The following is a 27,099-nucleotide window of genomic DNA, read 5'->3' as shown; positions in this document are numbered from 1 at the left end:
AGCCTCTGCATTGCACCTAAAAGACGGAGGCAGCAGCGCGGCCCATATGGCCCTAGTTGAGACGATCGTAGGCAAAGCAGTCTAGTCGTCGGTAACAGGGCGCTGAAGTTGAGGGCGATGGTGGCCATGGCTTCTATGATTCTACCAAGGAGAGTCTCCTCATTCTGGAGCTGGGAAAGCAGTTCCAGCACAGCAGCAGTAGTTCCAGTGTAGCTGCGACATGGCGCAGCAGTTCCTGTTACAGTCGATGGTGGAAAGGAAGAGGGATGTCGCGCTGTTGGCCAAACCGTACCGTGTACCTGTAGACGACGGAAACTGGTTAAGCGATAAGGTGGGCTTGGTACGAGGGAAATACAAAAGCGTATGGTGTATGGCTGCACACGATGGCTTCGTCCTCGCCAAAATCGGCGAAGTTTATATGTGTAGTTGCTACTATCCTTCAAGTTAGTCCCGCGTATGGTGGATGGATGCGATCCTCGTTGCTGGCGACTTCAACGTCTGCTTCGTCACCTGGAACACCAGGCTGACCGTCTTCCGAGGGGTGCATCTGTAAGAGGCAAGCGTCCGGTTGAACCTGAAACCTGATGGTTCACAGAACGATTTTGCTGTCACGGAACACGAGCGGACGATCTGGCCGGTTCCGCCGCACGGTGCGGGTCCTGTCCCGGCATGTTCCGGAGAGCCCTGCAAAGATGCCTCGCGGACTGTGGCCAGTATCTGAGAAAGGTGGTAGTGAGCGCGGAACGAACAATCGAGATGGTGGAAGCGTGGATGAATCCGTCCGTCCGTCCGTCCAACAGGCATCCATCGCAATCGACGAAGCGGTTACGATACTTTGGGGTGATGATCGATGACAGACTTAGCTCCAGGAAACACGATGAGCAGGTCGATGAACGCTTTGTCCGGCAGGATGCGCAGGGCTGGTGGCCTCTGAAACAACAAAAAACGGTTGCTTGAGAGTGTTGCCACCTCGGTACAGCGTTACGCGGGTCCTGTGTGGGTGGAGGCACTGTCGTCGAAGCGGAATCTGGGAATTCTCGATCGAGTACACCGTTTGGCAGCGACAAGCGATCGCTTCAAGATTCAAGCGCAAGTCGGTTCGGTTCGGTTTTTTTTCTAATTCTTTATTTCGGTTTTATTTCTTTTTTTTAACAGGTGGTCGTTAGCTTAAACCATTGATATGCATGCGGTAATTACCTCCGCTACAGTATCTTCTATACAGTGCTATCGAACCATTTTTGTATACCAAATAATACATTACTCCTATCTTGCAAGTATATTTTGAAGCGTTGTGGCCTACATATTGTGACGTAACAGTTCGTTTTTACGGGCGGGGTTGTTGGTCCCGCGCCAACCCTCTGTCACGCCGGTATCGGGAATCGAAACCATGGCCGGTTGAGTGACAACCGGTCCCGGGATTCGAACCCTGGCCAGCTGCGTGACAGCGACGAGCGTTACCGACTGCTCTATCAGAAGGGCTGACTAAAAAGGTCCTTAGAGTAATTCCGTGAGACTTAAAAGTTATTTAGTTTTATGAATTGGGTTCCTTCACTAGACATTGTTTGCGCTAGCTTCTACAGTTTAGCGTGTATATAATGTATTATATATGTTCCATTAAACCCTTCGTCAACGTCTCATTATTAAGGGGAAATCGAATTGTTATCAACTAAATGGTCACTTGTGGGGTTATCAAAGAGCTAATTGAGTGATTGAGTTTATTTGTTTCATTATTCACTTTTTCGTTTCGCACATTGAACAATGTCAAGTCGAATATCACAAGAATCGAATGAAACATGTTAAATGCATATGTTGCCAAATTATTTTTACTACTTTAAATCCACAACCCACATCTTTTACCACACAGTTTTTGTTGCTTCCGTTTTGCTGGTTTGTCATTTGTCCCGATATATCTTATACGAATAGACAACTACTACCGCAAGTGTTGTTAATTGTAGCTTTTATCTAAAAGCGTTCAGTTCAAAATTATTATAAATGTTTCGATTAACTGAAGCATGCGCAGTATATGCACTTTGAACCATAGCACTCATTTACAAAATTGCAGAGCAGAATGCAGCTGCATTACTTAGATAACCTTTGCGATGCTTAACTCTGCCAAGGATGCGCGGGGTTGGTGGCCTCAGAAACATTAAAAAAAACCGGTTGCTTGCGAGTGTCGCCACCTCGGTACAGCGTTACGCGGGTCCTGTCTGGGCGGAGACACTGTCGTCGAAGCGGAATCTCGGAATTCTCAATTCTCAAGTACACCGTTTGGCAGCGACAAGCGATCGCTTCAAGATTCAAGCGCAAGTCTTCGGTTTTATTTCTAATTTTTTTTGAACAGGTGGTCTTTAGCTAAATCATTGATATGCATGCGGCAATCACCTCCGCTACAGTATCTTCTATATACTGTGCTTTGTACTATTGATCTATTTTTTTACTAATTAATACATTACTCCTATCTTACAAGTATATTTTGACAAATATATTATGACAAGTATATTATATCTTACAAGTATATTATGAAACTTTGTGGCCTACTACTCTGGTACTTGTTCGTGTTAGTTTGTTTTTATGGACGGGGGTGGAGGGGGGGGGGTTTGGTTCCGCGCCCCTGCCGGTATCGGGATTCGAAACCATGGCCGGTTGAGTGACAACCGGTCCCGGGATTCGAACCCTGGCCAGCTGCGTGACAGCGACGAGCGCTATCGACTGCTCTATCAGCGGGGGTGACTTAGAAGGCCCTCAGAGTCATTCACTGAGACTTAAAAGTTAATCCATCAATTGGGTTCCTTTACTAGACATTGTTTGCGCAAGCTTCTACAGTTTAGCGTGTATATAATCCAATATGTTCCTTCGTCGTGACAGCCTTCTTCAACGTAACACTATTCCAGTCAAATCGGATTGTTATCAACTAAATGGTCACTTGTGTGCCTATCAAAGAGCTAATAGAGTGATTGAGTTTATTTGTTTCATTATTCACGTTTCCGTTTCGCACATTGAACACTGTCAAGTCGAATATCACAAGAATTAAATGTAACATGTTAATTGCATATGTTTCCAAATTATATTCATTTGTAGTCCTTTAAATCCACATCCTACATCTTTTAACCGCCAGTTTTTGTTGCTTCCGTTTTGTTGGTTTGTGGTTTGCCTTAGTAGTAATAGCATTCATTGTATGAGATCTGTATTAATGTGCTTGTATTACATTTTCGGAGCTCGTTTACGTTAGACATTGAAACACGTGATTCAACGTGTTTCAATGTCATTCATTGGATTCATGGGAATTATTTGTTTTCAGGGTTGGTTTTGAACTTCACGTCGTACTGAATCGGTAAGTTCTTCTCATTTGGCGTTACGACCTCTGGGCGATCTTAGAGCCTGGCACCAGAGACAATGTTAATCTCTGGATACTTTCTGTAACAGTTCATTTTTACGGGTGGGGTTGTTAGCCCCGCAGCAACCCCCCTGTCACGCCGGTATCGGGAATCGAAACCATGGTCGGCTGCGTGACAGCGAAGAGCGTTACTGCTTGCTCTATCAACAGTCAGTCAGGGGAATCAGTAAGCTTTTTTTATGTAATAATGTAGTAATGCATCCTGCACTGCAAGTATGTCCCTGTACGGGTTTTTCTGATTATTCGTGGCATCTTTTTAGCACACATGTATTGAATGCCAATTAGCTATGATAATTTTGTACATATGCGAGTCAAAGGTCGATTGGCAGTGTAAGTTGCAGTGGAGATCGAAAAAGTAATCTATGGATAAGGGGAGCAAGGGGATGCGATTGGTTTCGTCGGAGTTAGAATATTATAAGCAAGCGACGCGAGAATGTTATCGTATTACTGGGAGAAGCGAATTGGATTAAGATCGTTAGTGGGATCGGGACGCTCTGATGAAGAGGAAGGGAAAGAGCTGGCCATGTTTGGTGGTGCCCAGTCGCTCTTGTAATGGCAGTTGTTCACTGTTTGGTAGTTGTATTTAGGTATTCTGGATTTTATTGCTTGATTGCCCTCGGCAAGTGTGAAACTTCGGTGACACTGACCATTTTCGGCAACAAGCTTTGATGTAGTGATAAACTCCTTCGGAAAATCAAAAAGTGGCCCACTTTTTCTGTCCTTTCTACGTAACGCGGCGCGTGCAGAATTGAGTTTGGCATTGTAACGCGGTAAGGGGGTAATAATTTATGGCAATTGGAAAGAGCTAACTTACTTAAGCACTAACTGCGCAACAATGACCCCGTGTCCCGGCACTGGATACAGCTGGGAGTCCTGTAGCACGGTAGCCTGCGGCGGATTGTCATATGGAGGGCCATTGGGGACTTCCAAGGACTTTCGGTGCGATGCCGGTGGAGTCAGAAAGCCGTCCTCCGGCGTGATACCGATCGCCGGTGCTGGTGACGCTTCCTGTTGCACCACTCGCCTTGCGGATTCCAGCTCTTCTGTTTTGATCATGGTCAGTTCCTGTTTTTCGATTTGGAGCGATGCGAAACAATACGTTCAGAGAGGGCGGTTTAAGCATAGGGCCGAAGCCGAAACACGTTACTTACCAACATGCCGATTGAGGTTGTATGCGTTTGGATGATGTGTGAATTGTCGCTAACTAACTTAGGGCAGAAGTGCTTCAATCCGTGGCTGTACTTGAATGGTTCGTTGGATTCAAGGAAGGTGAGCGGGCTGGCGGCATTCTGCTCGCAGATGACCTGGAAGAACGGCTCCATCCACTCGGCGCACGGCGCAATCTCTTCCCAACTCAGCCCGGATACAGTTGTTGCTGTTTTTCTGTGGAAGTAAAAGTGCAAAATTATTAATTTCTTGATCAGCGAAACTTTGGGTCCTCTGTCTGGACTCTGTCAACAATCGGAGCGCACAGGAATACTTACTTCATCCACAAGTAAGCAAAGAGGGAAACAATTCGCATTGAATAATCAGACTTTATGTATACCCAAACCCTCGCACTTACCTATCGTATGTGTGACTAAGGGCGGCTGCAGCCAGTACAGAGTACCTAAACCGCGCCATACCGACATCCAGCACGCAAAGATCGAGCAGCTGTGCCGTGTGCGCGAATTGCATGCCGGAAAACTGCGGATACGCGAAGGCATCATCAGTCTCGATTGTAGTGCTTGTTACGTTACATTTGCTAGGCGTGGACACTTCGTCCCCCGGCCGGGGACGCTGCTGCGGCGATGGTGACGACAGTTGGCCTTTGGTGGCAGTTCCCACGCGAACATAGTTCAGCTGACTCTCCCGCTCTCGGGTGCCTACGTGGATTTGCATGTACAGTCCCAGCCAGCCGACCACCGTGATCGGGTTGATGTTCCAGTCCAGTACGCTAAGCAACACTAGCTCTTCGTTTAAAATATCTTCCTCTGTGCACGCACCGTCCGTGACGTAGGCAAACTCGGCGAGCTTTGGCGGATAGATCTCTTCCACCTGTGGGAAGAAAGCAGAGGGGGCTTTTGTTCAAACTATCCAAAGCGACCGCCGCACGCAGATTATCCGTAGCAAAACCCGACGGAAGGCGAGTACTTACTTTGGCCGCAACGAACAATGCCGTGATGCCCAGCAACTGAAGGTGGGTCTTCTTTTGCTCGGTTTTGCGGCTCAGATACCGGTCGATAAAGTCCAGCGCTAGGTAGTAGGTCTCACGGTGCATTTTGTACACTTCACACACCTCACTTAGCCAGTCCAACAGGATCGACCGCATTCGGGGCACCATACCTACGCAGAGAGAGAAAGAGCGCGGTAGTGAGAAAGAGCCCTAGATTGTGACATAGGTGTAAATGATTTATAGAACACAGTTCCTTTTGCTGGCCTTCTTCACGTATCTCAACTCGCGTCGGATCATCGGACGCATTGAAGCAGGTACTTTCCCATGCGCACCCATTCAAAAACGGTTTTTTTGGGATTTCGGGAACAGGTAGCGATCGTTCTTCGGCAGAGCCGTGAGTTTGACCGTGAGATTTGGAACTTCTTTGTTGTGTTTTTCCCAGCCGTACCCCCCGCGCCGGTACTCACTTGGATGTTTGTCGAACATATTCGGTTCCCGATCGAGCCACGACAAATCGTCCTTTCGGCACATCAGCTTCCACACTGCGGTTGAATCGGCCCAAGACAGGCGGGGCATCGGGCAGGAGCGCTTGTAGGATGGCGTTAGATAGCAGGAGGCGGCCCCGATTTGTGTCGCTTTTCCACCCGGTCCACCTTCGGACTGGTTCGGTCTAAGGTTTTCATCCGGAGACACGGAGTTCCGGGCTTCCTTTGCGAGCCATTCCGGGGCGACATCGCCGCCGCCGCCGCCGCCGCCGCCAACCAGGGTGGTATCGCACGGTGGACTCAGGACGCTGCTGTTTACCGAGCCAGGACAGAGTAGCTGGAACAGATCGAAGTCGGGAACTGTGGGGAAACACTCCGACGAGCTCTGCGTGTCGGAGCCAAAGTCACTGAAGCCACCGTTACTACTGTTGCCACCACCGCTTGCCGCAGTGCTGGCGGAGGACGAAAGACTCGGCATGGACGGCGCGGAGGATGTGACCACCGGCAAACGCCGACCTCGACCGCTGGTGGTGCTGCATCGCTTCGCTGACGGTTGGCATTGATCATTGGCTTCCTGTGAGTGAAAAAAGAATGCAAAGGAAAAAGTGTCCTATTAATGGTGAGAAAATTTCACTCCTTTCAAGATGATGTCCTTCCAGGTAAATACGGCAGTAAAAAAGAACGGTGGCCCGAGAAGGGGCGAGACCCCAATCACCAATCAATGCATCGGATCTTTGATGCCTGTCGTCTCTTTAAAAAATGCCTCCCTTAATCATACTGAACTGAATTCGTCCCGAAGGCGCTCCTAGGCACACAGGGAACGACGCGCTGCGCTGCTGCTAATGGCTGTAACGGAATTTGGACCGTTTTCCATCTGCTGTTTTACGGCGTTTGCTACAAACACTCTCGAACGGCGCCTCCTCGGCGGATTGCAAAGCACAAAAGAAAAGGACCTCTCGTCTGCACACTGCCGTTCGGATCGGCCCTCCGCTGCATACATCATTAATATTTAAAGGGACTTTAATTCGAGTCCTTGGCAGATGTTCTGCAGGAGTCGATGCCTTCGAAGGAAGAAGATGGCCTTCGATTCCATGCTCGGCTTAAGGGGGAGAAAGGGGGAAAAGTACGTTAACGGAGGCAGCAATCGAGCATCGGAGGGATGAATAAGGAAGCAATTGAGCAAGTTCCAGCGTGCAGCGCTATTTTTCGGAGAAATGCAACCATTATTCTAGTTCTGGAAAAGTGTCCCTTCTCCGACTGGGACACGATTGTGTTTTCCTGTTAATTTATGTAACCCTCCAAGTAATTAGCATATGCAGCAGCACCACATGTTCTTCTGATTTGAGCATTCCGATAGTTCCTGCCGTGCCCCTTGTACACGCGATCCGTAGCTCTCTCGCGCTGGTCAATATTGGCGCGGGCCCGTACAGAGCGTCGTAGGCTTTTGGCTACCCTCCAAGTAATTAGCATATGCAGCAGCACCACATGTTCTTCTGATTTGAGCATTCCGATAGTTCCTGCCGTGCCCCTTGTACACGCGATCCGTAGCTCTCTCGCGCTGGTCAATATTGGCGCGGGCCCGTACAGAGCGTCGTAGGCTTTTTGGCGGGAACGGCTACGCTTCACAAGCCCATAGCACCGCAGGCAGCGCAGGAAACGATGGAAAGTTCCTCCGTTTACCCTCTCGGCCTTATCCTGCCCTGCTGCAGCAGGCAGGCAGGCAGACCCTCGCCCGTTTTATGCTTCGCTATGCTGCGACGGGCGCGCAAAGGGACAACCGTTTGCGTTTTTCCATTCCCTTTCCTGGGCGCACCAGGAATGACGCACACATGCAAGCCTAGGTGCCGGCCGGTTATGCTCAACTGCGCGCCCGTATATTCCAGCGCTGCACCCCTCTCTAGCACCGCAGCCCCCTTCACGGTCTGCCTGAGAACTCAAGTTTCCGGTGATCCTTTCTCGTGTGCGTTTTCCGTTTCACTTCGTTTCATCTCTTCACTTTCGTGTCTTGTTCTTCACCTAGTCTCCTGCCTAGAGGCTCGCCCCGTAGCCTAGAGTCCCTCGATGGACGCGGCGGTATGACTCTTTACGTTCTATAGATCCTATATCCCCTGGGCCGGGGACTTTGGTCATCCTTACCAACACACACACGGAACGAACCCAAAGAACTTTCGGGAAAGCAACCCCAGATAAAGTATCCATCCATCTTCGATGCGATGCTTTCCCAGTGAATGTGTGGTGGCCTCTTGAAAAGGTTAGCCTTTTAATGTTGACATTCCACACATCCTGGTGAACTTCTGCGAAGCATTTTCGCTGGCCAGGAGGACGAGAACGAAAAGACTTGTTTGCTTCAATCTGAGCGCTGGGAACAGAGCGTTGTTAACTTTTATAACCAATTTTATGTGACCGGATACAGGCGAAAGCCTAGAGCGAGCACATGTTTGGCGCAATTTTGTGGCATCGCAATGCCGGGGGCGATGGCCACACCATCTTCGAGCCCGATAAGAAGCGCGCCCAACAACGCCTTGGACCGGAGAGACACACATTGGCGGTAAAGTTGGGAAGGCAAACAGATCGTTCGGCCGCCGCCTTTGGTTTAAACCTAGCTTCGCGAAGATGGCCAAAGACGGAGATGGAGATGGAGAGCCTTTTTCTCATCAGCGGCGAATGGTGATCGTTTGCTCTATGCCCTCTACGGGCGCGCTTCTTCCCTCCTAGCTAGCTAGCCACCTCGCCAACTTTTGCTCTTTCGATCATGTATATTTATTTCTTTTTATTCCGTTATCAGCTTTTGTTCATCTTTCTTTCGACCACGAAATTGCTTCGGGAATAATATGAAACGTAATGTAGCATTAGCGCTGTAAGGAAAAGCAAAAGAAGCATGAAGAGGCGAATGATGATCGTACGCATGCCGCCAAATTCCTCCAGTCTCAAGAGCGTGCCACCGGCCGCACACACACACACGCCTGGGCGGGAAGTGGAAATTAAATAAAAACAGGATTGGGGAGTTTAACATACAACACCGTGGGACAAGTAGATCGGAGAACAACCAGCAGCGGAACGCACGCGCCTCTCAAGGCGAATAGAATGTGACAGGAAAAAAAACACGTCAAACCCCCCGCCGGAGAACCGAGACCGAGAAATTCATCGACCCCTTTACATAAAAAATTAATGAAGGAATGAGGATAATGACATTAGCGCGCGCGCGCGCCGGGCGCGGGTCACTTGCGTGAAACGAAACCAAGCGATCGCGACGCCCGGTGCCCAGTGCCGCGTAACTCCTGTGCACCTTTTACCTTCACTGTTATCCGGAAGTAGTGGCCACCGGACCCTGGCCCTGGCCCTGGCCCTGGCCTCCTTCCCAACAGAGCACAGACACATGTTGTGGACAGGGTGCAATCACTCGAACGTGACTGTTTTGCGTTACGAATTGTCTCTTGTGTCTCTCGAGCATAATGACCAGCAGAAGACAATATTATCCCCTACGCTTATCAAAGAAACGCTCCTGTCCATGGTGGGTCTTCAATTGCGGAATCAAATATCTCAACATACTACATGTAGACAGGAGAGGATCTTCCTGGTGCTATACTTTCCCCTTTTTGTGAGCGATCTGTCAAAGAGTAGTTGGCGCCAAAAGCTGGTGCTACGCGCGCACTCGTGGCGCTCGGGGCTCATGATGTAAACACACGGAGCGCACTGTCGCCACTATCTGCCTCACTTCCACGGCCGGTTCTGGCGCGCTCTCTCTCGTTCTGGTTCTGTCTGTTCCGCGCAGACAGCAGCTGATTTTCCCGCGTTTAGCACGGGCTTTGAGTGGCCGAAAGATGTCAATTGCTACAAACGCACGCGTTCTTCCCCGCGTAAAGATTTAACAAAAAACGATCTAAAGGATGGAAAAACTGTACGCCAGAACTTGGGTTGTGTCCGTTATGCTCAGAACATGCTATCTTGAAACGGGGAGTTTGCCGTAAAGGAAACCAAGTAAGGAACCGCGCTTTAGAGGTTTACGGGGAAAAATAAGGACAAACAAGTCAAAGCTGGATACGGAGCAAAACCAGATTTCTCTCAAAACTCGATGGCAAACATGAACGCATACCAGCGCTCGGGCCAGCACAACAAACAGGATCAGGGATTGGTTTTGGGTAGTTGTGGAAGGGAAACGATCAAGTTGTGCGCGCTTTAAGTAAGTGACGCCGTCATAGGGCTTCGAAAAGGATGGAAAGAAGCTGCTCCGGTTCGAAGGTTCTGTTTGCCTGTCCCCGTGGGCTAGAAGGTCGTTCCCGAAACTGAACGTACCACCGCCATAATGAAACCGAATACGAAACGGTGTCAGAGGGCAGGAAGTCAAGTTCGAAAACTCTGTTAGGCGCAGCTTCGAAAAATCACTGTACCGGATACAAATCGGTTTTAAGTGTCCCTTGACGGAGACGCAGATTTAATGATCGATGCTTTCTAACCATGCTGGCGTGTGTGGTTAGGAGGACGGATAGCGAAATATCACGGGAGTGCGGCCATTCAATTGGCCCCATTAGGGAGTGTCAATTCTGTAATGCTTTAAAAGAAACAAATTTCATCACGATCAGAGCGGGTGGAACATAGATACTTCCAACGGCTAAAATGACCCAAACAGAGGGGTGCCTAATGGAGTGTAATAATAATCCACGATTGGCAATCAATAATCAAGAGCAATGTGCATATGTTAACCAAACAAATACTGCTGTGGGCTCCTCTCTGCCGTGCAAAAACGATTTGCCTAACCCTTTAAGGAACTCAAACACCCCCGCGTTCAAAAACACACGACAGGTGTTAGGGACCGAGCGCAGGGGTGGCAAAGCAATACGCGCAGCTGATAGGGCAGCAATCAGTAGGCAATTCGTCCCCTTATCAAGGGTTTACCGATTTATGTTTACATTTCCTAGGATGATTAGCATGTGAAGGTGCCATGAAGCATATTGGAAATATCACAATTTTGTAGCTGGTTAGGCGATTTTTATTATTATTGGAACGAGCAGCCGTATTAAGCGCCAATTTAAAGTTTTTCACTCTAGTTGATGCACTGACAAGGTTCGAACTGACCGCTTCTGCATCGGATCCGATTATTCGGTGCAGCGAGCTGGGTGATCTACGGGCGAACCCCTTGGTTAATCGATTGCATTGGCCCATTCGGTCTATATCTGGGAAGGGAAGCCGATCGTCAGGGAAGCGAAAACGGGAAGCCGATCGGATACGTCACCGGGAAACGTAGGAGTAACGCAAGGTGGGAAGGGAAACTGAACGAATACGTCACCTGGAAGCCCGATCGTCTGAAAAGTAGGAGTAACGGGAATTGAAAAGGGAAGGATCGGATACGTTGCCAAGAAGTCTCTGAAACGCCTACCAATCGAGAAATAAGGATGAAATGAGGCACAGCGACGCGCGCCGGGAACAGCTAATATTAAATAACTCCGCTATTTGTCAGTCGATTTAGACAAATGAAGAAGATTTTGAAACGTCAGTCTATGCCATTTTTGTCGTGGATCAATTTACGGTAAAACAGCGGGCTGAAATTGCAGCGCTGCTCATTGAAAATGATCATTCTATTTGGACAACCATATTGTTGCCATATTTTTTCTGGCTTCTTTCTATGGGGCTACTAGCAGGCCCGGCGAACTCTGTTTCGCCCCAGAGGCAATGGGCCCCCGGTGATAGGAGCAGTCGGTAACGCTCGTCCCTGTATCGCAGCTGGCCATGGGTTCGATTCCCGATTCCGGCGTTCCAGGGGGGTTGGCGCGGGACTAACAACCCGGCCCGTAAAAACGAACGTTTAGAAAGAGTATCAGAGATTAACATTGTCGCTGGTTGGTGCAGGCTAAAACCGTTCAGCGGTCGTTGTCCAATAAGAAGAGAAGCACTTCATTTCGTCAGCTGATCTTGGAATTACTGGCAGTGTTTGGCGGAAATTTCAGGACAGTAAAATCATTGCCCCTCCAAAACATCTCGCAACATGCGCCAAACATCTCGATTATATACGTCATTCAGTTCACGATTTGGCGCTGGCATTCCTAATTGTTAGCTGGTATCTCCTTATTCACCTGAAGATCAGGATTGCTGGAATTGACACGAATCTTCACATTTTTTCCCAAACAAAACACGGTACGGTACAATTTCACTATTTTTAAGTAAATACTTACTGGGGAATGCTTCCCTACGATTAAAATGGGGAAAGGGGGGTGGGGGAACGCTGCATTAGTGAGAAAGAGAAGCCAACAATTGTTTTCTGTAGCTCGCTCTGTCTGTCCCGTTGCAGTATATGAAAAAAAACACATTGTGCGTATTGTGGCTTCATTGTGACGCGATCGGATTGTAAGAAGTATCCTATCTGGGGCCCTTGGATCTAAGCTACCTCCACACCAATTTTCAGCCAAATCGGTTCAGCCGTTCTTGAGTTATAAAGGGAACTAGCTGATCCCGGCGCGCGTTGCCACGCCTCATTTCATCCTCATTTCTCGATTATCCGACGTTTCAAAGGACTTCGTAATCCGATCAGCTTCCCTTTGCATTTCCCGTTACTTCTACTTTTCAGACGATTGGGCTTCCCGGTGACGTATTTGTTCAGTTTCCCTTTCCTCCTCCCGTTACTCTGTTCCGAATGATAGGGCTTCCCGGTGATGTATCCGATTGGCTTTCCTTCCCGCTTCCCGTTGATACATGGCAAAACTCGCACCAGCTAAATTTGACTCAAATTGTTTGAACACTTTTCGAATTTTGCTGCAATTTACCCTAATTTTGTATGCGAGCCACCCTTTGTAAAGTGGCGAAGGGTTTCAAAAATTCACCAGAACATTTCCTCTTCCCAAAAACTCCCACCTGCAGAATTTGGTTCGATTTGTTCGAAAATAACCCGAATTATGCTGAATTTTATGTTATGTTTGTATGGGAGCCCCTCTCCCGGGAGGTGTGAAATGTACTTTTTCTATTATATGATCCTAATTGAAATCTAGAAGGCTGTAGCAGTCCTTTGCTATCTCTCTCTCTCTCTCTCTCTCTACATATCTCTTTATCTCTCTCTCTCTTTCTTTCTCTCCCCCATCTCTCTCTCCTCTCTCTCTTCCTCTCTTTCTCACCTTCTTTCAAAATTAAACGCAAACTACGCAGTTCCCCCCAACATCACACTACTTCAAGATGGATGGAATGAGGGGTGGTGATAGGTGGAAGAAGGAAGGAAAAGGCTTTTAAGTGAAACCAATCGATTTAGAGACCACCAAAACCTAAGAAACGATACCCATATTGCCCTAGGACGTATTTTAAGGATTGGGGTTGTATGGGGACCCCCCCTTCCCCTCGTCCTGCAAGGACCAAATTTCGTCACATGGTTTCTCAGGTGACCAGCAACCATTGTGCAAGTTTTGATGAAATTCGATTCATAACTTGTGGAGTAATTGATGTTTTTAACAGTTAGTTGTATGGGAGGGCAAAGAAAGAGGGGGGTGAGGGGTTTCTAACCATGATAACGACACTCCCCGGCCCCTAAAACCCCTGTATACCAAATTTCGAGTCAATCGGTCCAGTAGTTTCGGAGTTTACATTGAGACATACAGACAGAACTTGAATTTTATATATATAGAAGATAGAAGATAGAAGATAACAATAACGCGGTACTCTTTTATATATATAGATAGAAGAAGAAGAAGATTTAAAGAGTAAGTTTGTGTCAGCCAACTGAAGACCATTGAAGAACTGAAAACTAACATCACAGCGGATACTGCTGCTATTACGTTGTCTATTACCGATCTTTTTGTTTAGGCGATCATTTGATTTATATTGTGTTTTGAGTCAATTGTTAATAAACGGCATTCTATTGCCCTAATAAATCTTGTTCATTCAAATGGCAGAGTTATTTAACATTTAAATAGTATGGATCGTGATGGATCTCCCTGTATAATTTAAAAACTATCCAAAACTATCGAAATAAAAAAGGATTAATCATAATCCGCCTATTTTTATTTGTAAATTTGACAAAGTATGTTTTTTTGTTGGTAAAACGAATCTTAAGACCGCAACGATCGACTTTTTTCCCGTGATTATAACACATATTGAATGAAACTAAATTAATTCGGAAAGAAACTACATTTCAATGTTTTTCGTTGACACAAAATAGGTGGAAGAATAAACGGACAGTTTTTATACTACAAAATTACAGTTACTCAAAGTTAGGATAGAAGTTATGAAACAAAAGCAACACTTACCGCGACATCATCCGATGTGTATTTACGTTTGCGATTTTGCCGAAGAACTTTCACTATTGTTTCTTGTGTATTGTATGTTCCAGAACTAAAAATATGAAAAATATACACCAATATTTGAGTAATTGAAATGAAATTGCATAGAAAAAATATATTAAAAAAGCTTTCATTTCAATAAGTCTTTTATTGAGCAAACAGTTCTTCGCACCGTGCGTGCCAAAACCAGTTTTGTCTGGGGCAGTATCTTCGTTTAAGAAGCACCAGGCGCCTCCATTGGGCATTTCTTTGGCCATTCCAGCCGATCTTGCGCTCCCTCAAAGTTAAACCCAACGCGCGCCACAAGCCGCTCAGGCGCCAAAACAAATAGCTGACTCAACCTTTCCAGTGCCCCACGGAACGCCGATTCCGCGTAGGCGGGAAAACGATCGTCGACGATCGCAGAATGACACCTGTGAGTGTGTGCGTGTTCCATGAAAGCTGACCGATTTTTCTGGGCGCGCGCTCAGCACAGACATTTGACGTCCGCTGTTTGACATCGCCGCCATAAGCAGAGAGCTTGACGTGTAAATAGGCGCGCGCGCGCTCGCCTTCGCGCCTTTTGCACTTTCTTTTATCTCGTTCCATTTTCCATTACCTCATCGGCGCGCGCGATTTTACCGCCAGATTTCCGGGCGATTTCAGGGAACGTCTCGCATTTCTAAGGCGCACACCCCGGAGAGAGAGAGAGAGCGAATGTTTTCTCTCCCGCTCTCGTCGGGCGATAGCTTTCCCGCCAACAGACGAATTTCCTCTTGCCGAAGTGTTCTTCCTTTCTACGGCGCGGAGAACATAGTAGGCCATTGCCGTCGTCGTCACCAACCGTATGCGGAAGAATGCGCGACAGAAAGAGAGAGTGAGACCGAGAGCGAGAGCGAGAGCCACACAGGCAGCGCGAGACGCTGACGGAGCGCGCGCATGCGAGTGACGCGCGGTTTAAATGCCCCGCTCAAGAAGCAGAGGGTCGGCAAGAGGTACACAGCGCGCCCGAACCGTCTGTGCCTTTAAATGGCCCAACAGCCGTTCAAGGCGCGATCGAGCGAGAGAGCAACAGCCAGAAAAGCACGTGAGCGCGAAAGAGCATTAGCAGTGCCCAGACGCACACACACATGCGGAACGGTAGATTCGTAAAGCTCGGAAAAGTAATGCACACCACGGCGCGAATGCCAACGCTCTCACCGCAACGTCGCGCAGCAGGCCTAGGCGGTAGCGCAGGGGACAAAGTTGAATGATAGGCTCACAATTATTAGAAGAAGCAAACAGGAAGATTCCCGCAACAATGTAATCATCGGGGGGGACTTGAGTTGGCAACGGCCGATGGCACTGAAAAGGCAGCTCCGGAGGGGAACCATCCTTCCGGAAAGGCATTCACAGACAACGCACCGACGACCGCCCTAAGCTTTTGCAATCGCGCACAACCACACACACGGGCTTCTTGAAATAAATTTGCACTTTTAATTCCGAGTGTCTCAATTCCGTCCCTCTGGCCGGGAGACACTTACTTACCCATTTTTATCATCCATCTTCAGAGGAGGCGTCTGCTCTGGGTGCCTGAAGTGGTGCAGTATTCCCAAAGGCTTCTTTGATGTGGTGTACTGGCTAGATTACGCGACGACGGGCAACTGGAACATCAGAGCTTACGCATTCGCTCACTACTGTCCACGCCCCTCGATATCGCACATCGCCCTATCTGGATGGGGGCCGCCTCCGTCCGTGCAATCCGTCCGTGTCCTCGCAGGAAAAGAGGACCCCGTGTCTCCCGTCAGTCCCAAACCGCTGTCGAACCCGCTCTGCTCTCGGAACGGCACTTTGTCCTGGTCAAAGCGGTCGAAAGAATGGCCGGACAGGAAAAAGTTTGGACGAGCGGCGATATGGCCCTTCTTTGCTCCTACGAGACGCAGCACCGACCGGCAATCCGCTAACGGTCACCGCCGTCGTGATCCCGTGATCGGGGTAGGTCTGCAAAGCCACACGATGCAGGAGCTAGCCCGTCCCTCTACACTGAAGATGATGATGAAGGCCACGTAGCTGCCTGGGCCGGTGAGGTTCGCCGGGCTACTGAAGAAGGTGGTGCTGGCTGGTTTCGGCAGCCTTAAATCCGCTAACTCACAGAGGACCGATCCGTTCACTGCTGAGTGCGCCGAGTGCGCCGAGAATGTGGGTTGCTGATCTGCTCGTCGCAGCCTTTATTCTGTTCACTCGACGTTTCGGTTCTTCTTCTTTGGCTTTTAGTCCAAACGTCAGCAAAAGGCGGAATTTTTCGCGCACTTTTATACTTCACTTCGGTCGTGCAGCCGACCGTCTGTCACTGTGACACATACAGGGCGCTTGCACACCACCACACCATCCATCGGGGCCCGGGCGACGATAAGCCGCGATCAGGCGCCGCCGGTGCTTGCTAGATTTAATCGAACCACGACCCGATTGCCGGGGCCCTTATTTACCCTGCCTACTGCAAACACTCGATCAGCACTTCCCGAATGGCTCTGCCGCTGGGGTCACGAAAGGCGAAGCACGCGCGCAACGTAGATGACTCTGGACACGGGATGATCAACGGTCACTTTTCCCGGTTCAGGTTTCCGGAATCAATCACCGCACAAGGGTTTGATTACTACAAAACTTTTTGAGCCTACGAACTGAAAATGCATCGCAGCCAAAGCCAACATGCACACGAAGAACAGCTTAACGGCCTTCGGTTAACCTATACGGGGCAAATTCCCGCCCAGCGGTGGCGAGTTTCTGCAGCCTTTCGCGTTCTTATGCTGCGCCGCTTGGTCTGATCCTGTTTGTGCAGGATGAACCACGTTTCGTCGCAAAGACAGAACAGCAGAACCGGCGTACTTAGGTATTTACTATATTCGTACGTCGAAAGTAAATCCGAACGAACGAAACGCAACCATTCCGCTTGAGTTTTATGTTTTTAAATGAAATTTGACATTAGTTTCTGACATTGTGTTCAACTCTTTAGTTTCTGTATTTACGTGATTAGACTTTTGAACCTTACTTTCCTTTACCGAAACTGACCAAGTGCCGAACGGGACAGCATGACGCTAGAGCGAGATAATCGATGTTTTCTCTCTACTCTGTAATTTTTATCTTTTCTCTCTTGTTTCTTTGCGCGCTCTCTGGTTTTTCGACCCGAAGTCTTACGAAGGGAACCCGAAGCAAACCGGCAAACGTCAAAACATAGCAAACATGCTTTCCCCTGTCAAAATCAACAAACATTCCGAGTTAACGGGTTGTTGTTGTGGCGTTCCTAAAGGGTGGGGAAGGTTGGCTGTGAAACGCTTCGATTTTATAACCTCACTTATGAGTGAACAGCGTTACGAAGCGTTATGAATGTAACGTTATCAATTTTGTTGTTTTTGTTTGACAAGTTTACCAGATTATGGGAAACTTGCTTTCGAAATTTTCATGTTTTTGGAAACTAAGAATATCAAACATTATATTTTAACATTTTCCATCAATGCACTAATAGGGAACGCTCAGTTCCAATGCGGCAGATGAGAATGAGAAAGTAATAGATTTTACCGATCTTCGTTCGTCTTCGGCTGCTTCGCTGAAGAGTCGAATTCATCGATCAATCGAATTGGTAGCGATAAGCTTTAAGGATATTTCATTCATTTCGATTTATTATCTACACAGATACGAATGGACCAACCATTTGATGAACGAACGAACAGTTTGCTTAGATCGGAGACTGCTTGAATCCTCTGGCGGCGTACTCGGAAGGCGATTCGCGCTTCGGGAAATTCGGATAACCTGGATCTCCTGGCACTACCGCTTCACGAGAATGAATTACTCGCCAGCCTCCCTTGCGGGTCCAATCCTGCAACGCACAAAAGCATAAATAGTGCGACACCCTCGGACCTTCCCTCGGACCAATGTAAACATTGACGCCGCCCCGCACGATACTTACGTTCTGATTGTACTTGAAATAGTACGTGGTCGCAAGGATAGCGAAAGCGCTTATAGCTATTTTTCCGGTCCAGAAGCGAATTGCGTGTGCCCATTCCAGTCCCTAGAACGTGAAAAACGGGCGCAGTGAGAAACCATTACATAACGTATCGTCTATCGCGCTGCAGCCGATTGTGCAGAACTTACTATGACCGGAGTCAGAGACTTCTGGACGAGATCTAGCGGAGCACGGTAGGCACGACGGATCGGGTTGTATCGCTCCCTCCAATATTCCGGCACGTATTTCGGTTCGTTCGGTGATAGTTTTTGATCCTTCATCCACTGCGCCCTCCAGGCACGTTCTTCCGCGCTCATCCCGAGAAGCCGCTCGCGCTCACGGACCATGCGGCCCGTGATGGACATCGGCTTCACGCCTCCAGTATCGGAAGAAGCCACCATCTTTAAGCAAAATACAAACCGGTGGTTCTCGGAGAGTCCAGAAAACCGTGTCGAATTAGCACCGAAAAACCTTTTGCTGCTTGGCTGCTGTCAAAATACGGGACGAAAATAAGAAAACATTCACACACACATGAACAGTCGAAAAAACGCTTGCCGGGAAGCATTCAAACCGGGGGTTGTAAACGTATCACATCGGAATGTTGATGAACGCTGCGAGGCCATTTTTGTTGACATAGCCCTGTAGAATAAAAGTGTTTCACTTTTTTCGTTGATACTCAACAGGTGGATTGTTCTGTTGTTACCTTGACCATCAAAGTGTTACCACCAAGAAAACTGTTGTGCTAGTTTCAATCAATCGACCAGAAACATGACTGCGCGGCCACATATGTACCTGACCCGCAAGGAATGTTTCAGTGCGTGCCACCGGCTACACAGCCCCTTCCTGAGCGACGAGGCCAATCGAGAGGTGTACGGCAAGTGCAATAATCCCAATGGTCACGGACACAACTACACCGGTGAGAAGCGATCACTGTTTAGCCCTGTTATTTGCTTCTAATGGCGCAGTTCTGTTCTCGAATTACAGTTGAAGTCACGGTTTATGGTCCGGTGGACAGCAAAACGGGTATGGTAATGAACATCACCGACCTGAAGAAGGCGATGGAACAGGCGATCATGAAGAAATTGGACCACCGCAACCTGGACAAGGATGTGGCATACTTCAAGAATCTACCCAGCACGACGGAAAACGTGGCCATCTTCATATGGGACAGTTTGAAGCTGCTGATGGCAAAGCCGGAACTGTTGTCCGAGGTGAAAATCTACGAGACGGACAAGAACTCGGTGGTCTATCGTGGCGAAATGTGTGTGGCTGGACAGCCCTCGGTGACCGTGTACCGGGCGGAGACGAAGAAGCATTTTCCTAACTCGTGTGACACGTCGTGCACTCTTGGCTCCGATTCGGATAACTAACCCAACGACCGTCGTCGTTGCTGTATGTAATTGAATCTCGAAAAATGCGAACGAAAAACAGCCTCATCGCTGTATCAGTATTTGCATGCGTAACCGACCGGGTTATCACCGTTCGATGGCGGGAACACAGGTATGTGTTTGATATTTTTCACTTTACATAGTTGCTATTAAAGGATTTCGATCGGAACCAAATGTGTTTTTATTTTATTGTTGTTAGTTTTATTCCTAGACGTTTAAAAATCTTGCCCCATTGACGAGTTATGGCGCGCTAAAATCTATACTGCTCCTCAATGCTGGGTTCGTGCAAACCGATTTTAAACAAGCTTAAAACGCCTAATTCAATAAACTCTTTTACTTTTAATAACCTTTTAAATACTTCACAACCTTTCGCGACTAAAAGAAATTACTTTACACTTACGAGCTGTAGTAGTTTGATGAGATTCATAACAGCCTTCGTTGCCGCTATCAATGTCCACCGGTCGTGGACAGGCAATGAAGGTTTTGTGTTTTTTTTGGCATGCATAGAGAAGCGCTGTAGCTGCAGTTATCTGCATTTTAAATTTCATCATCGCGTTTTTTGCCGTAGCTTATGGAGACATACGGAATGCCGAGCTCGAAATCATTCCGTGGCCAATATTTCAGCGTGGGGCGACTTTCGGGGCATTCGTCGTTGACGAAAAAGTACGCAAACAGCACACACGCCGGATAGGCCGAAATGAAGATCAGTATGTGCCAGAAGCCGTGCAGATAGGGGAAGTTCATCGACGACCACGTGTCACAGAAGATGCGATCGTTGATCCAGCAAACGATAGCGATCATCAAAATGGTGGTGTTTCTCACGCCGAGCCGATACACGCGTTTATCCTGAACACTAAAACCGGGAAAGTCAGAGAGGTACAGAGGCCCATCGAGGGTAGTTTAGTGTTTAGCCCTCTGGATACTTACATTTTCAATTCCTTATAAAGCAGGTAAGTGGCCGGCACGGCTAGAAACATAAGCGCGAACGCATTGATGGCCGGATGATAGAATGAAAGCGCAGTGGCAGCGATAGAAAATAGCGTCATTGATACACAGAACCGTTTTCTATGGAACGATCAAGAAGGAGTTGTTGGATAGGAAATGTTTAAAATAAAACAAAGACCCTAATACCTTGACCGTTTGAAGATCCGCGGAAAGTGACGCCTGGGACAGAACAGGCTCAGTGTGGCCATAAAAACCCACAGAATCGTCACCTCATCCAGCAGCTGCCCCAGCAAGCTCAGCGTGGCGTGAAAGTAAGCCGAGCATAGGCCAACGACGATCAACAGCACCCAAATGAGATGAATGGCGGGCTGTATAAACTTCCCGTAATCTTTGAACAGATAAATTAAAAACGGTGGCCCGAGCAGGAACAAAACGTTGCTTATCTGTGGAAAGTGTGTTGGAATAAAGTGGAAAAACTCATTTATTAAGCGTTCGGCATTAAGTTCATCAAACAGTGATTATAATCGCCAGACTCGAGGTAATAATTTGTCTGACAAACAGGTAAAACAGGCGCGCCATCACTACCGGTTTCAGTACGCACTGAGCGTGTGTGCAGTGCGCTGCTAATTATTATTATGTAATGGAAAATTACTCGCACTGATGGCCACATTGCTCCGTGTGTGCGGCGTGCGGCAATATGGTATTTCTGGTACACTGGAATTTTCGGACCATCGGGACCAGGGCTCTTACCGTATTCACAAATTCCGCAATGTCCGGGGACACGAGATAATTCCCTTCGCACCAATCCACAGGAGAGCTTCCCCGTTCCAGGTGTTCCCACGTCATTGTTCTAGGCACGACGAATTAACTTAGAAACGCGACTAGCTGCAAAAATGCATCAACACACACTGTGAAATTTAAAATCACATTGGCTCAAGGATTTGCGCGAATTGTACCTTCTTCAGCAAACGAGACCGACCATTAGTCGATGTCGATCGTTCTTTGTTTACCCACTTTTTGCGTTATTTTTGGGTCACGCTTCAACTCAGCTGTTCGTGTTTGGTTGTTGCATTAAAACGTCATCGAGAACAAACTGAACTGAACATTCTGTTGTGCGTAGCAGAACAGGTATCGGAAAATGAAACAAATGTTTCTAATGGTATCGATCAACTCTTAGTTCTGAGTGATTTTCATAGCTTTACTAATTTAAAACAAATGTTTCAGACACTTTTCCGCGGAAAACAACACCACGAAGAATGAGGGTGAAGAATGTTTGAAGAAGGAGCTAAGAAGTAATAACGCTCGCCCTTTGAGCAGGGTTGGGTCGAATGGCAATGCGAAACGCTTCAAGTGAGTTGTCAAGTGAGAAGAGTTGTTGTTTCTTCTCTTCTTTCTTCTTTTGTGCTTTTCTTTCTTCGAGCCTTCTTTTCGTGAGGCATTTCGTCGTTCGTTCAGAGCAGATTTGTGTAGTTCAACTTTAATTTTCATTTTATTTGCGTCTCGATAGTTTGGGCAGTCCATTTTCGTGGTAAGTTTATCGCCGGAACGCGCACACCGGTCTCGGAAATGGCTGCTTGCCTCGTAAGCACCATTCGTTCAGGCTAACCTGAAAATGTTGCATTTCATCATCGATTGTAATTTGGTGTCATTTCTATCTTTCAAGTAGCCCCCGCACTAACCAACGAAAGGGCACAGCACTAATCGCGGGCCGAAGGGTATTTTGGTGCCCGCGGGCCCTCGCGGTTCGCAGGAACCACGTAGCGCCATGGCCACGAACGAAGCCAATTCGGCCCACGGTGGCAGCAGCTTCGATGAGTTCATCTCGCAGTTTAACGCCCGAGTGCAGCTGCAGTGTTTTCAGCCATCGTCCTCCGTCCAGTATCCGAACCCAGCGTCGTATCAGTATTGTGGTGTAACGTCCAACCTAATGCCGACCGCAGCCGAATTTGTTCCGCGCAAACACCAACCAAATGTGGGGCCAGCTCCAGCCCTCCAGCCCACTACCGATGGTGGTGACTTCTGTCCCTCGAGCCAGAGTGCACCGCCCGGCGAGGAGCGTGCCCCAGTTCCAGGGCCTTCCAATTACTACTCTTCGAACCGGCTGTCGGGCGGAAGTGGCCGTACGCGTCGGAATGAAAGCCTTAAGCCACGAAACGGTTGGCACACGCGCGATGATCGGCCGGTCGGGCGTGGAAAATGGCGACCGAACCAACCGCAGCCTGGGAGTGGCCGTTTGCGAGGTGGCAACGCGACGTTCGGAGACGACGAGTATGACGAAGGCAACCCCGTTCCGGCACGCCAAAGCAGCGCCCGTCAGCAGCGGATGACTCCGCAGAATCGGGAGGCCAATTTCGGACCGACACAGGCAGCGCCACCGCCAACAGCAAAGCAAGCGGCGGCGGCGGATGATACCTTCACGCCCCTGTCAAAGTGTTCGCAGCGGGAGAAGTTGATTCGAGAGATCGAGTGCTATCGGCTCGAGTGCCTGGTATGCTGCGAAATTGTGAAGCCAACCAAACCGGTCTGGTCGTGCGGGAGCTGCTACCACATACTTCACCTCGGGTGCATTACGCGCTGGGCCACGAGCTCCCAGGGAGACGATGGGAGCTGGCGGTGTCCGGCGTGCCAGAACGTGTCGAAAGTGGTCCCCCGGGAGTACCTGTGTTTCTGCGGGAAGCAGAAAAACCCGATCTATAATCACAACGACTTGGCCCATTCGTGCGGTGAGGTTTGCGGAAGGCGCGAGCTTTGCGGTCATCCCTGTACGCTGCTGTGCCACCCGGGCCCATGCCCGTCGTGCCAGGCGACGGTGCAGCGGCGGTGCGGTTGTGGTCGGTTGGAAAGATCCATGCAATGCAGCCTGAAGGAAGGCCTGGTGTGTGGTGCGCCGTGTGATAAGCCGTTGAACTGTGGGGCTCACAGATGCGCCCGGAACTGCCACCCGGAGGACTGCGAACGGTGCCCGGAGCAAGTCGAACACCGGTGCCACTGTGGCAAGAACGAGCGGAAGGTGGCGTGCACGGAGGAGAACTTGCTGACCGTCTGGTATGGTTGTGAGGAACCGTGTTCCAAAACGCTCAGCTGCGGCAATCACCAGTGCCGGCGACTGTGCCACGAGGGAAGCTGCGACCCGTGTGCCGATGCTCCGGAGCGTGTCCTCAGTTGCCCGTGCGGACGGGAGGCCCTCGAGCCGGGCAGCCGAACGTCCTGTCTCGATCCGATCCCAACCTGCACGGGGATCTGCGGTCGGAAGCTGAAATGTGGGCCACCCGGAGCAAACCACGGCTGTGAGGTGCAGTGCCACGCGGGCGAATGTCCGGTGTGCAAAAAATCGACCATGGTCAAGTGCCGCTGCGGCAATATGGATCAGCCGATGAAGTGCAAGGAGCTGACGACGCGTGCCGATGACGCACGGTGCAAGAAGCGATGCGTCCGGCGGCGTAACTGCGCCAAGCACAAGTGCAACCAGCTGTGCTGCATCGACATCGACCACATTTGTCCGAAGACGTGCTCGTTGCCACTGTCCTGCGGTCGGCACCGTTGCGACAAACCGTGCCACAAAGGCAACTGCCAACCCTGCCACCGGGTGTCGTTCGATGAGCTGACGTGTGAGTGCGGAGCGAACGTGATCTATCCGCCGGTGGCCTGCGGCACCCGGAAACCGGCTTGCGATCGTCCCTGCCCGCGGCGCCACTCGTGTGAGCATGCGCCCCTGCACAACTGCCACTCGGAAAGCGACTGTCCACCGTGTGTGGTGCTGACGGCCAAATATTGCTACGGCAAGCACGAACAGCGGCGCACCATTCCCTGCTATCAGGAATCGTTTAGCTGCGGGATGCCTTGCGCACGGCCGCTGGCCTGCGGACGCCACAAGTGCATTCGTCCTTGCCACGAGGACGTGTGCATGGTGGAGGGTGTCGCTTGCAAGCAGAACTGTGCGATCGAACGGGAGAGCTGCGGGCATCCGTGCAACGCTCCGTGTCACGAGGGTGACTGTCCGGTGGAACGAATTCTTTGTCGCGTATCGGTGGAGGTAACGTGCGAGTGTGGCAATCGGAAGCAGCAGCGCACGTGCCACGATTTTTCCAAAGAATTTCGCCGTATCGCTTCGGTGCAGCTGGCCTCGTCGGTGCAGGAAATGCAGCGCGGTGGTTCGGTCGAATTGAGCGACATTTTGGGATCGACGCGGCCGAAAAGCAACAAAACGTACGTCTTCGATCGACGGGCGTCAGTGATTGGCCACAATAACTGTCCTTTTTTCGTCCCCTTGCAGACTGGAGTGTAACGAAGAGTGTCGCCTGCTCGAGCGCAACCGTCGGCTGGCCATGGCACTGCAGATTCGCAATCCGGACATTCCTTCGAAACTGCAACCGAACTATAGCGAGTTTTTGCGCACGTACGCCAAAAAGGACTCGGCGTTGGTGCAGATGATACACGAGAAGCTGACGGAGTTGGTGAAGCTGGCCAAGGAGAGCAAACAAAAGTCCCGTTCGCACTCGTTTCCGGTGATGAATCGCGAAAAGCGGCGCGTGGTGCACGAGATGTGCCACATGTTTGGCGTAGAGTCGGTTGCGTACGATGCCGAACCGAACCGGAACATCGTCGCGACTGCCGATCGATTCACGGTAGGACATTTGGGGTTTTCCCCCCCGGCAACGGTCGGTCTTAGTTTCGTTTGTTTATTTCCTGTTTCAGTCGTGGCTCCCCAGCATGAGCCTGATGGAGGTGTTGCAGCGCGAGAACGGTCAAAGGCGTATCATTGTTCCGAATCTGAACGCTTGGGGCAGGACGGGCTACAACGCCACCAGTAGCGGCAGCAAATGAAGGACTGTCGTATAGAATGTTCGCGGCTGTTCGTCATTTGTTCAGCCGAAGTCTTTGCCGGAAGTCGGTACAGGCAGGATAGGGTTTGCCGTATTTTAATCGTAAAACATTACATTTTTTGTTTCCGTGTTCTTTTAATAAACCAAACAGCACAGCATGAGAGGCGATGGTGCCGATCGGAAAACGAGGCCATTTCAGTGTTTTTTTTTCTGTGTTTCGATGTTTGGAATCGAAACCGAACCGAATCGAACCGAAAAATAATCGAAATGATTAGTTCTTCATCTTATATTGTCATCAGCGTGTAGAACAAAAGACGGTAAAAAATACGGTGTGTCCTATAGGGGTTTACTGATTTTATTATTTGCTCAACAAGCGCACGGAACCTAAGCCGTCTGCAATCACGTCGGAATTACTCGAAAACGATGGCGACATCGCCCTCCGCCTGTTACACTTACTTCCACTTGTTGTTGTCGTAATCCCACTTGGAGGAAATACCATGGATCGGGTTCACGTTCAGGTCCAGCATACGCTTCAGCTGAGCCTTCTGGTGCTCTTCGTCGAACGTTTCCGGAATCGGCTCATAGACGAACGCCTTCAGCATCAGCATGCCCGCGAGGCTCATGGAGGACACGATGAGGATCGCACCGAGGCACATTTTCCACTCGCCCGTCGGGTATTTCATTTCGGAGAACGTCTGGCAGAAGGACGCACGGTAAAGTGCTTTCTTTTCGTGCACGGACAGCTTCTTCCAGTCTCCCTTCTCCTTTTCACGCAGCGCCTGGAACCGGAGCGAATTACGAACGTGTATAGTGATCTAAGACAAAGGATCTCGGTTGAAGCCGGCCGCAGCGCTAGCTTACCAAAATGTCACGCGTCGGTTCCTTGAAGCGGATGGCTGGCATCGGATAGTCGACCCGATCGGCGTACACCGCCATTCCGTTCCAGCCGTGGCCGACAACTTCCCGCTTGCCGATCTTCTGCGCAATCATGTCGTGGGCCTGGCGGGTGCCCACCTTCGTGCGCAAGGCATTTCGCAGCACCACCGACGCAAGGTTCACGTTGGCCATCGTAGCTGCAACGGCGAGAGAAGCAAGCGTTAAATTTATTGTGTCCTGAATCTCATCCCAAAACAGATCGATCGATGCAACGAACTGTCAAAATATGAGGAACATATGACTGCTAGGATGGGTGGAGGAGCGCTAGTGAAAATTTTCATTATGTAATTGAAACCAGTGCCGCTGCTGTTTACGGAGTCTCACCAACAAAGCATGCCTGTTTAGGCCCTTTGCGGTTAAAATATACGTGGAGAATCCGGCATCGGGCCGCAGATACTGGGCGCGTTGCAATTGATAGTGCATTTTTTCGTGAGCACTCCGCAATCGATTACGACATCATAACCCTAAAACCCTTCCAATTCCCCGGCCGACTATCACACTGCTAAGCCGATTGGCGCCCGTCCTTCTGGGCTTGAGAGAAATGTGCGGTCCAGCGAAAGATAACTAAATGATTGACCTTTTCGTAGCGGTTTCAACAATTTGCACTTGCTACCACAGACTCACCTCCAGTGAATTCACGCACAGAGATCGAATACGAAAGGAGTAAAGTGTTGCTGTCAATGTTTAGAATTTTTGTTCGGCCGAGAGGTCGCCGATTTTGCACGAGCTGTCAGTGGCCGTTAGAATTCACGCACAACGCCCT

General features: G+C 49.4%; 6 protein-coding genes across 8 annotated transcripts; 2 read left to right on the top strand and 4 right to left on the bottom strand.

Annotated features, from left to right (window-relative positions):
- Positions 1-4,204: 4,204 nt before the first annotated feature.
- On the bottom strand, positions 4,205-15,827 carry LOC128272242 (G1/S-specific cyclin-E). Its single transcript, XM_053010016.1, has 7 exons — positions 15,796-15,827; positions 14,257-14,341; positions 6,017-6,608; positions 5,532-5,719; positions 4,959-5,431; positions 4,546-4,777; positions 4,205-4,459 (listed from the first exon to the last, which is right to left on the bottom strand). Exons 1-7 carry the CDS (start codon positions 15,810-15,812, stop codon positions 4,205-4,207), a joined length of 1,842 nt encoding a protein of 613 aa, XP_052865976.1. The 5' UTR covers positions 15,813-15,827.
- A 2,072-nt stretch (positions 15,828-17,899) lies between these two features.
- LOC128272536 (uncharacterized) lies at positions 17,900-18,739 on the bottom strand. Its single transcript, XM_053010361.1, has 3 exons — positions 18,394-18,739; positions 18,209-18,310; positions 17,900-18,118 (listed from the first exon to the last, which is right to left on the bottom strand). Exons 1-3 carry the CDS (start codon positions 18,643-18,645, stop codon positions 17,978-17,980), a joined length of 495 nt encoding a protein of 164 aa, XP_052866321.1. The 5' UTR covers positions 18,646-18,739; the 3' UTR covers positions 17,900-17,977.
- A 186-nt stretch (positions 18,740-18,925) lies between these two features.
- On the top strand, positions 18,926-19,795 carry LOC128275499 (6-pyruvoyl tetrahydrobiopterin synthase). The gene is made up of 2 exons (XM_053014021.1): positions 18,926-19,160; positions 19,229-19,795. Exons 1-2 carry the CDS (start codon positions 19,013-19,015, stop codon positions 19,612-19,614), a joined length of 534 nt encoding a protein of 177 aa, XP_052869981.1. The 5' UTR covers positions 18,926-19,012; the 3' UTR covers positions 19,615-19,795.
- Position 19,796: 1 nt separating this feature from the next.
- Positions 19,797-21,792, bottom strand: LOC128275498 (alkaline ceramidase). Of its 2 annotated transcripts, XM_053014018.1 has the most exons (5): positions 21,534-21,792; positions 21,328-21,462; positions 20,764-21,020; positions 20,560-20,697; positions 19,797-20,485 (listed from the first exon to the last, which is right to left on the bottom strand). In XM_053014018.1, the coding sequence occupies exons 2-5, from the start codon at positions 21,421-21,423 to the stop codon at positions 20,170-20,172; spliced, it is 807 nt and encodes a 268-aa protein (XP_052869978.1). In that variant the 5' UTR covers positions 21,424-21,462; positions 21,534-21,792; the 3' UTR covers positions 19,797-20,169. The 2 variants fall into 2 exon arrangements, with proteins under 2 accessions (XP_052869978.1, XP_052869977.1); XM_053014017.1 differs by having other exon boundaries at positions 21,328-21,792.
- A 217-nt stretch (positions 21,793-22,009) lies between these two features.
- On the top strand, positions 22,010-25,554 carry LOC128275596 (protein shuttle craft). The gene is made up of 4 exons (XM_053014153.1): positions 22,010-22,105; positions 22,244-24,783; positions 24,851-25,202; positions 25,273-25,554. Exons 2-4 carry the CDS (start codon positions 22,343-22,345, stop codon positions 25,399-25,401), a joined length of 2,922 nt encoding a protein of 973 aa, XP_052870113.1. The 5' UTR covers positions 22,010-22,105; positions 22,244-22,342; the 3' UTR covers positions 25,402-25,554.
- A 180-nt stretch (positions 25,555-25,734) lies between these two features.
- LOC128269749 (cytochrome c oxidase subunit 4 isoform 1, mitochondrial) lies at positions 25,735-27,083 on the bottom strand. Of its 2 annotated transcripts, none has more exons than XM_053007150.1 (3): positions 26,961-27,083; positions 26,262-26,473; positions 25,735-26,179 (listed from the first exon to the last, which is right to left on the bottom strand). In XM_053007150.1, the coding sequence occupies exons 2-3, from the start codon at positions 26,466-26,468 to the stop codon at positions 25,853-25,855; spliced, it is 534 nt and encodes a 177-aa protein (XP_052863110.1). In that variant the 5' UTR covers positions 26,469-26,473; positions 26,961-27,083; the 3' UTR covers positions 25,735-25,852. The 2 variants fall into 2 exon arrangements, with proteins under 2 accessions (XP_052863110.1, XP_052863111.1); XM_053007151.1 differs by having other exon boundaries at positions 26,914-26,998.
- Positions 27,084-27,099: the final 16 nt, after the last annotated feature.

This window comes from Anopheles cruzii, chromosome 3, assembly GCF_943734635.1.
Source record: "Anopheles cruzii chromosome 3, idAnoCruzAS_RS32_06, whole genome shotgun sequence".
NCBI lineage: Eukaryota > Metazoa > Arthropoda > Insecta > Diptera > Culicidae > Anopheles > Anopheles cruzii.
This window is presented reverse-complemented; position numbering and strand designations above follow the sequence as displayed.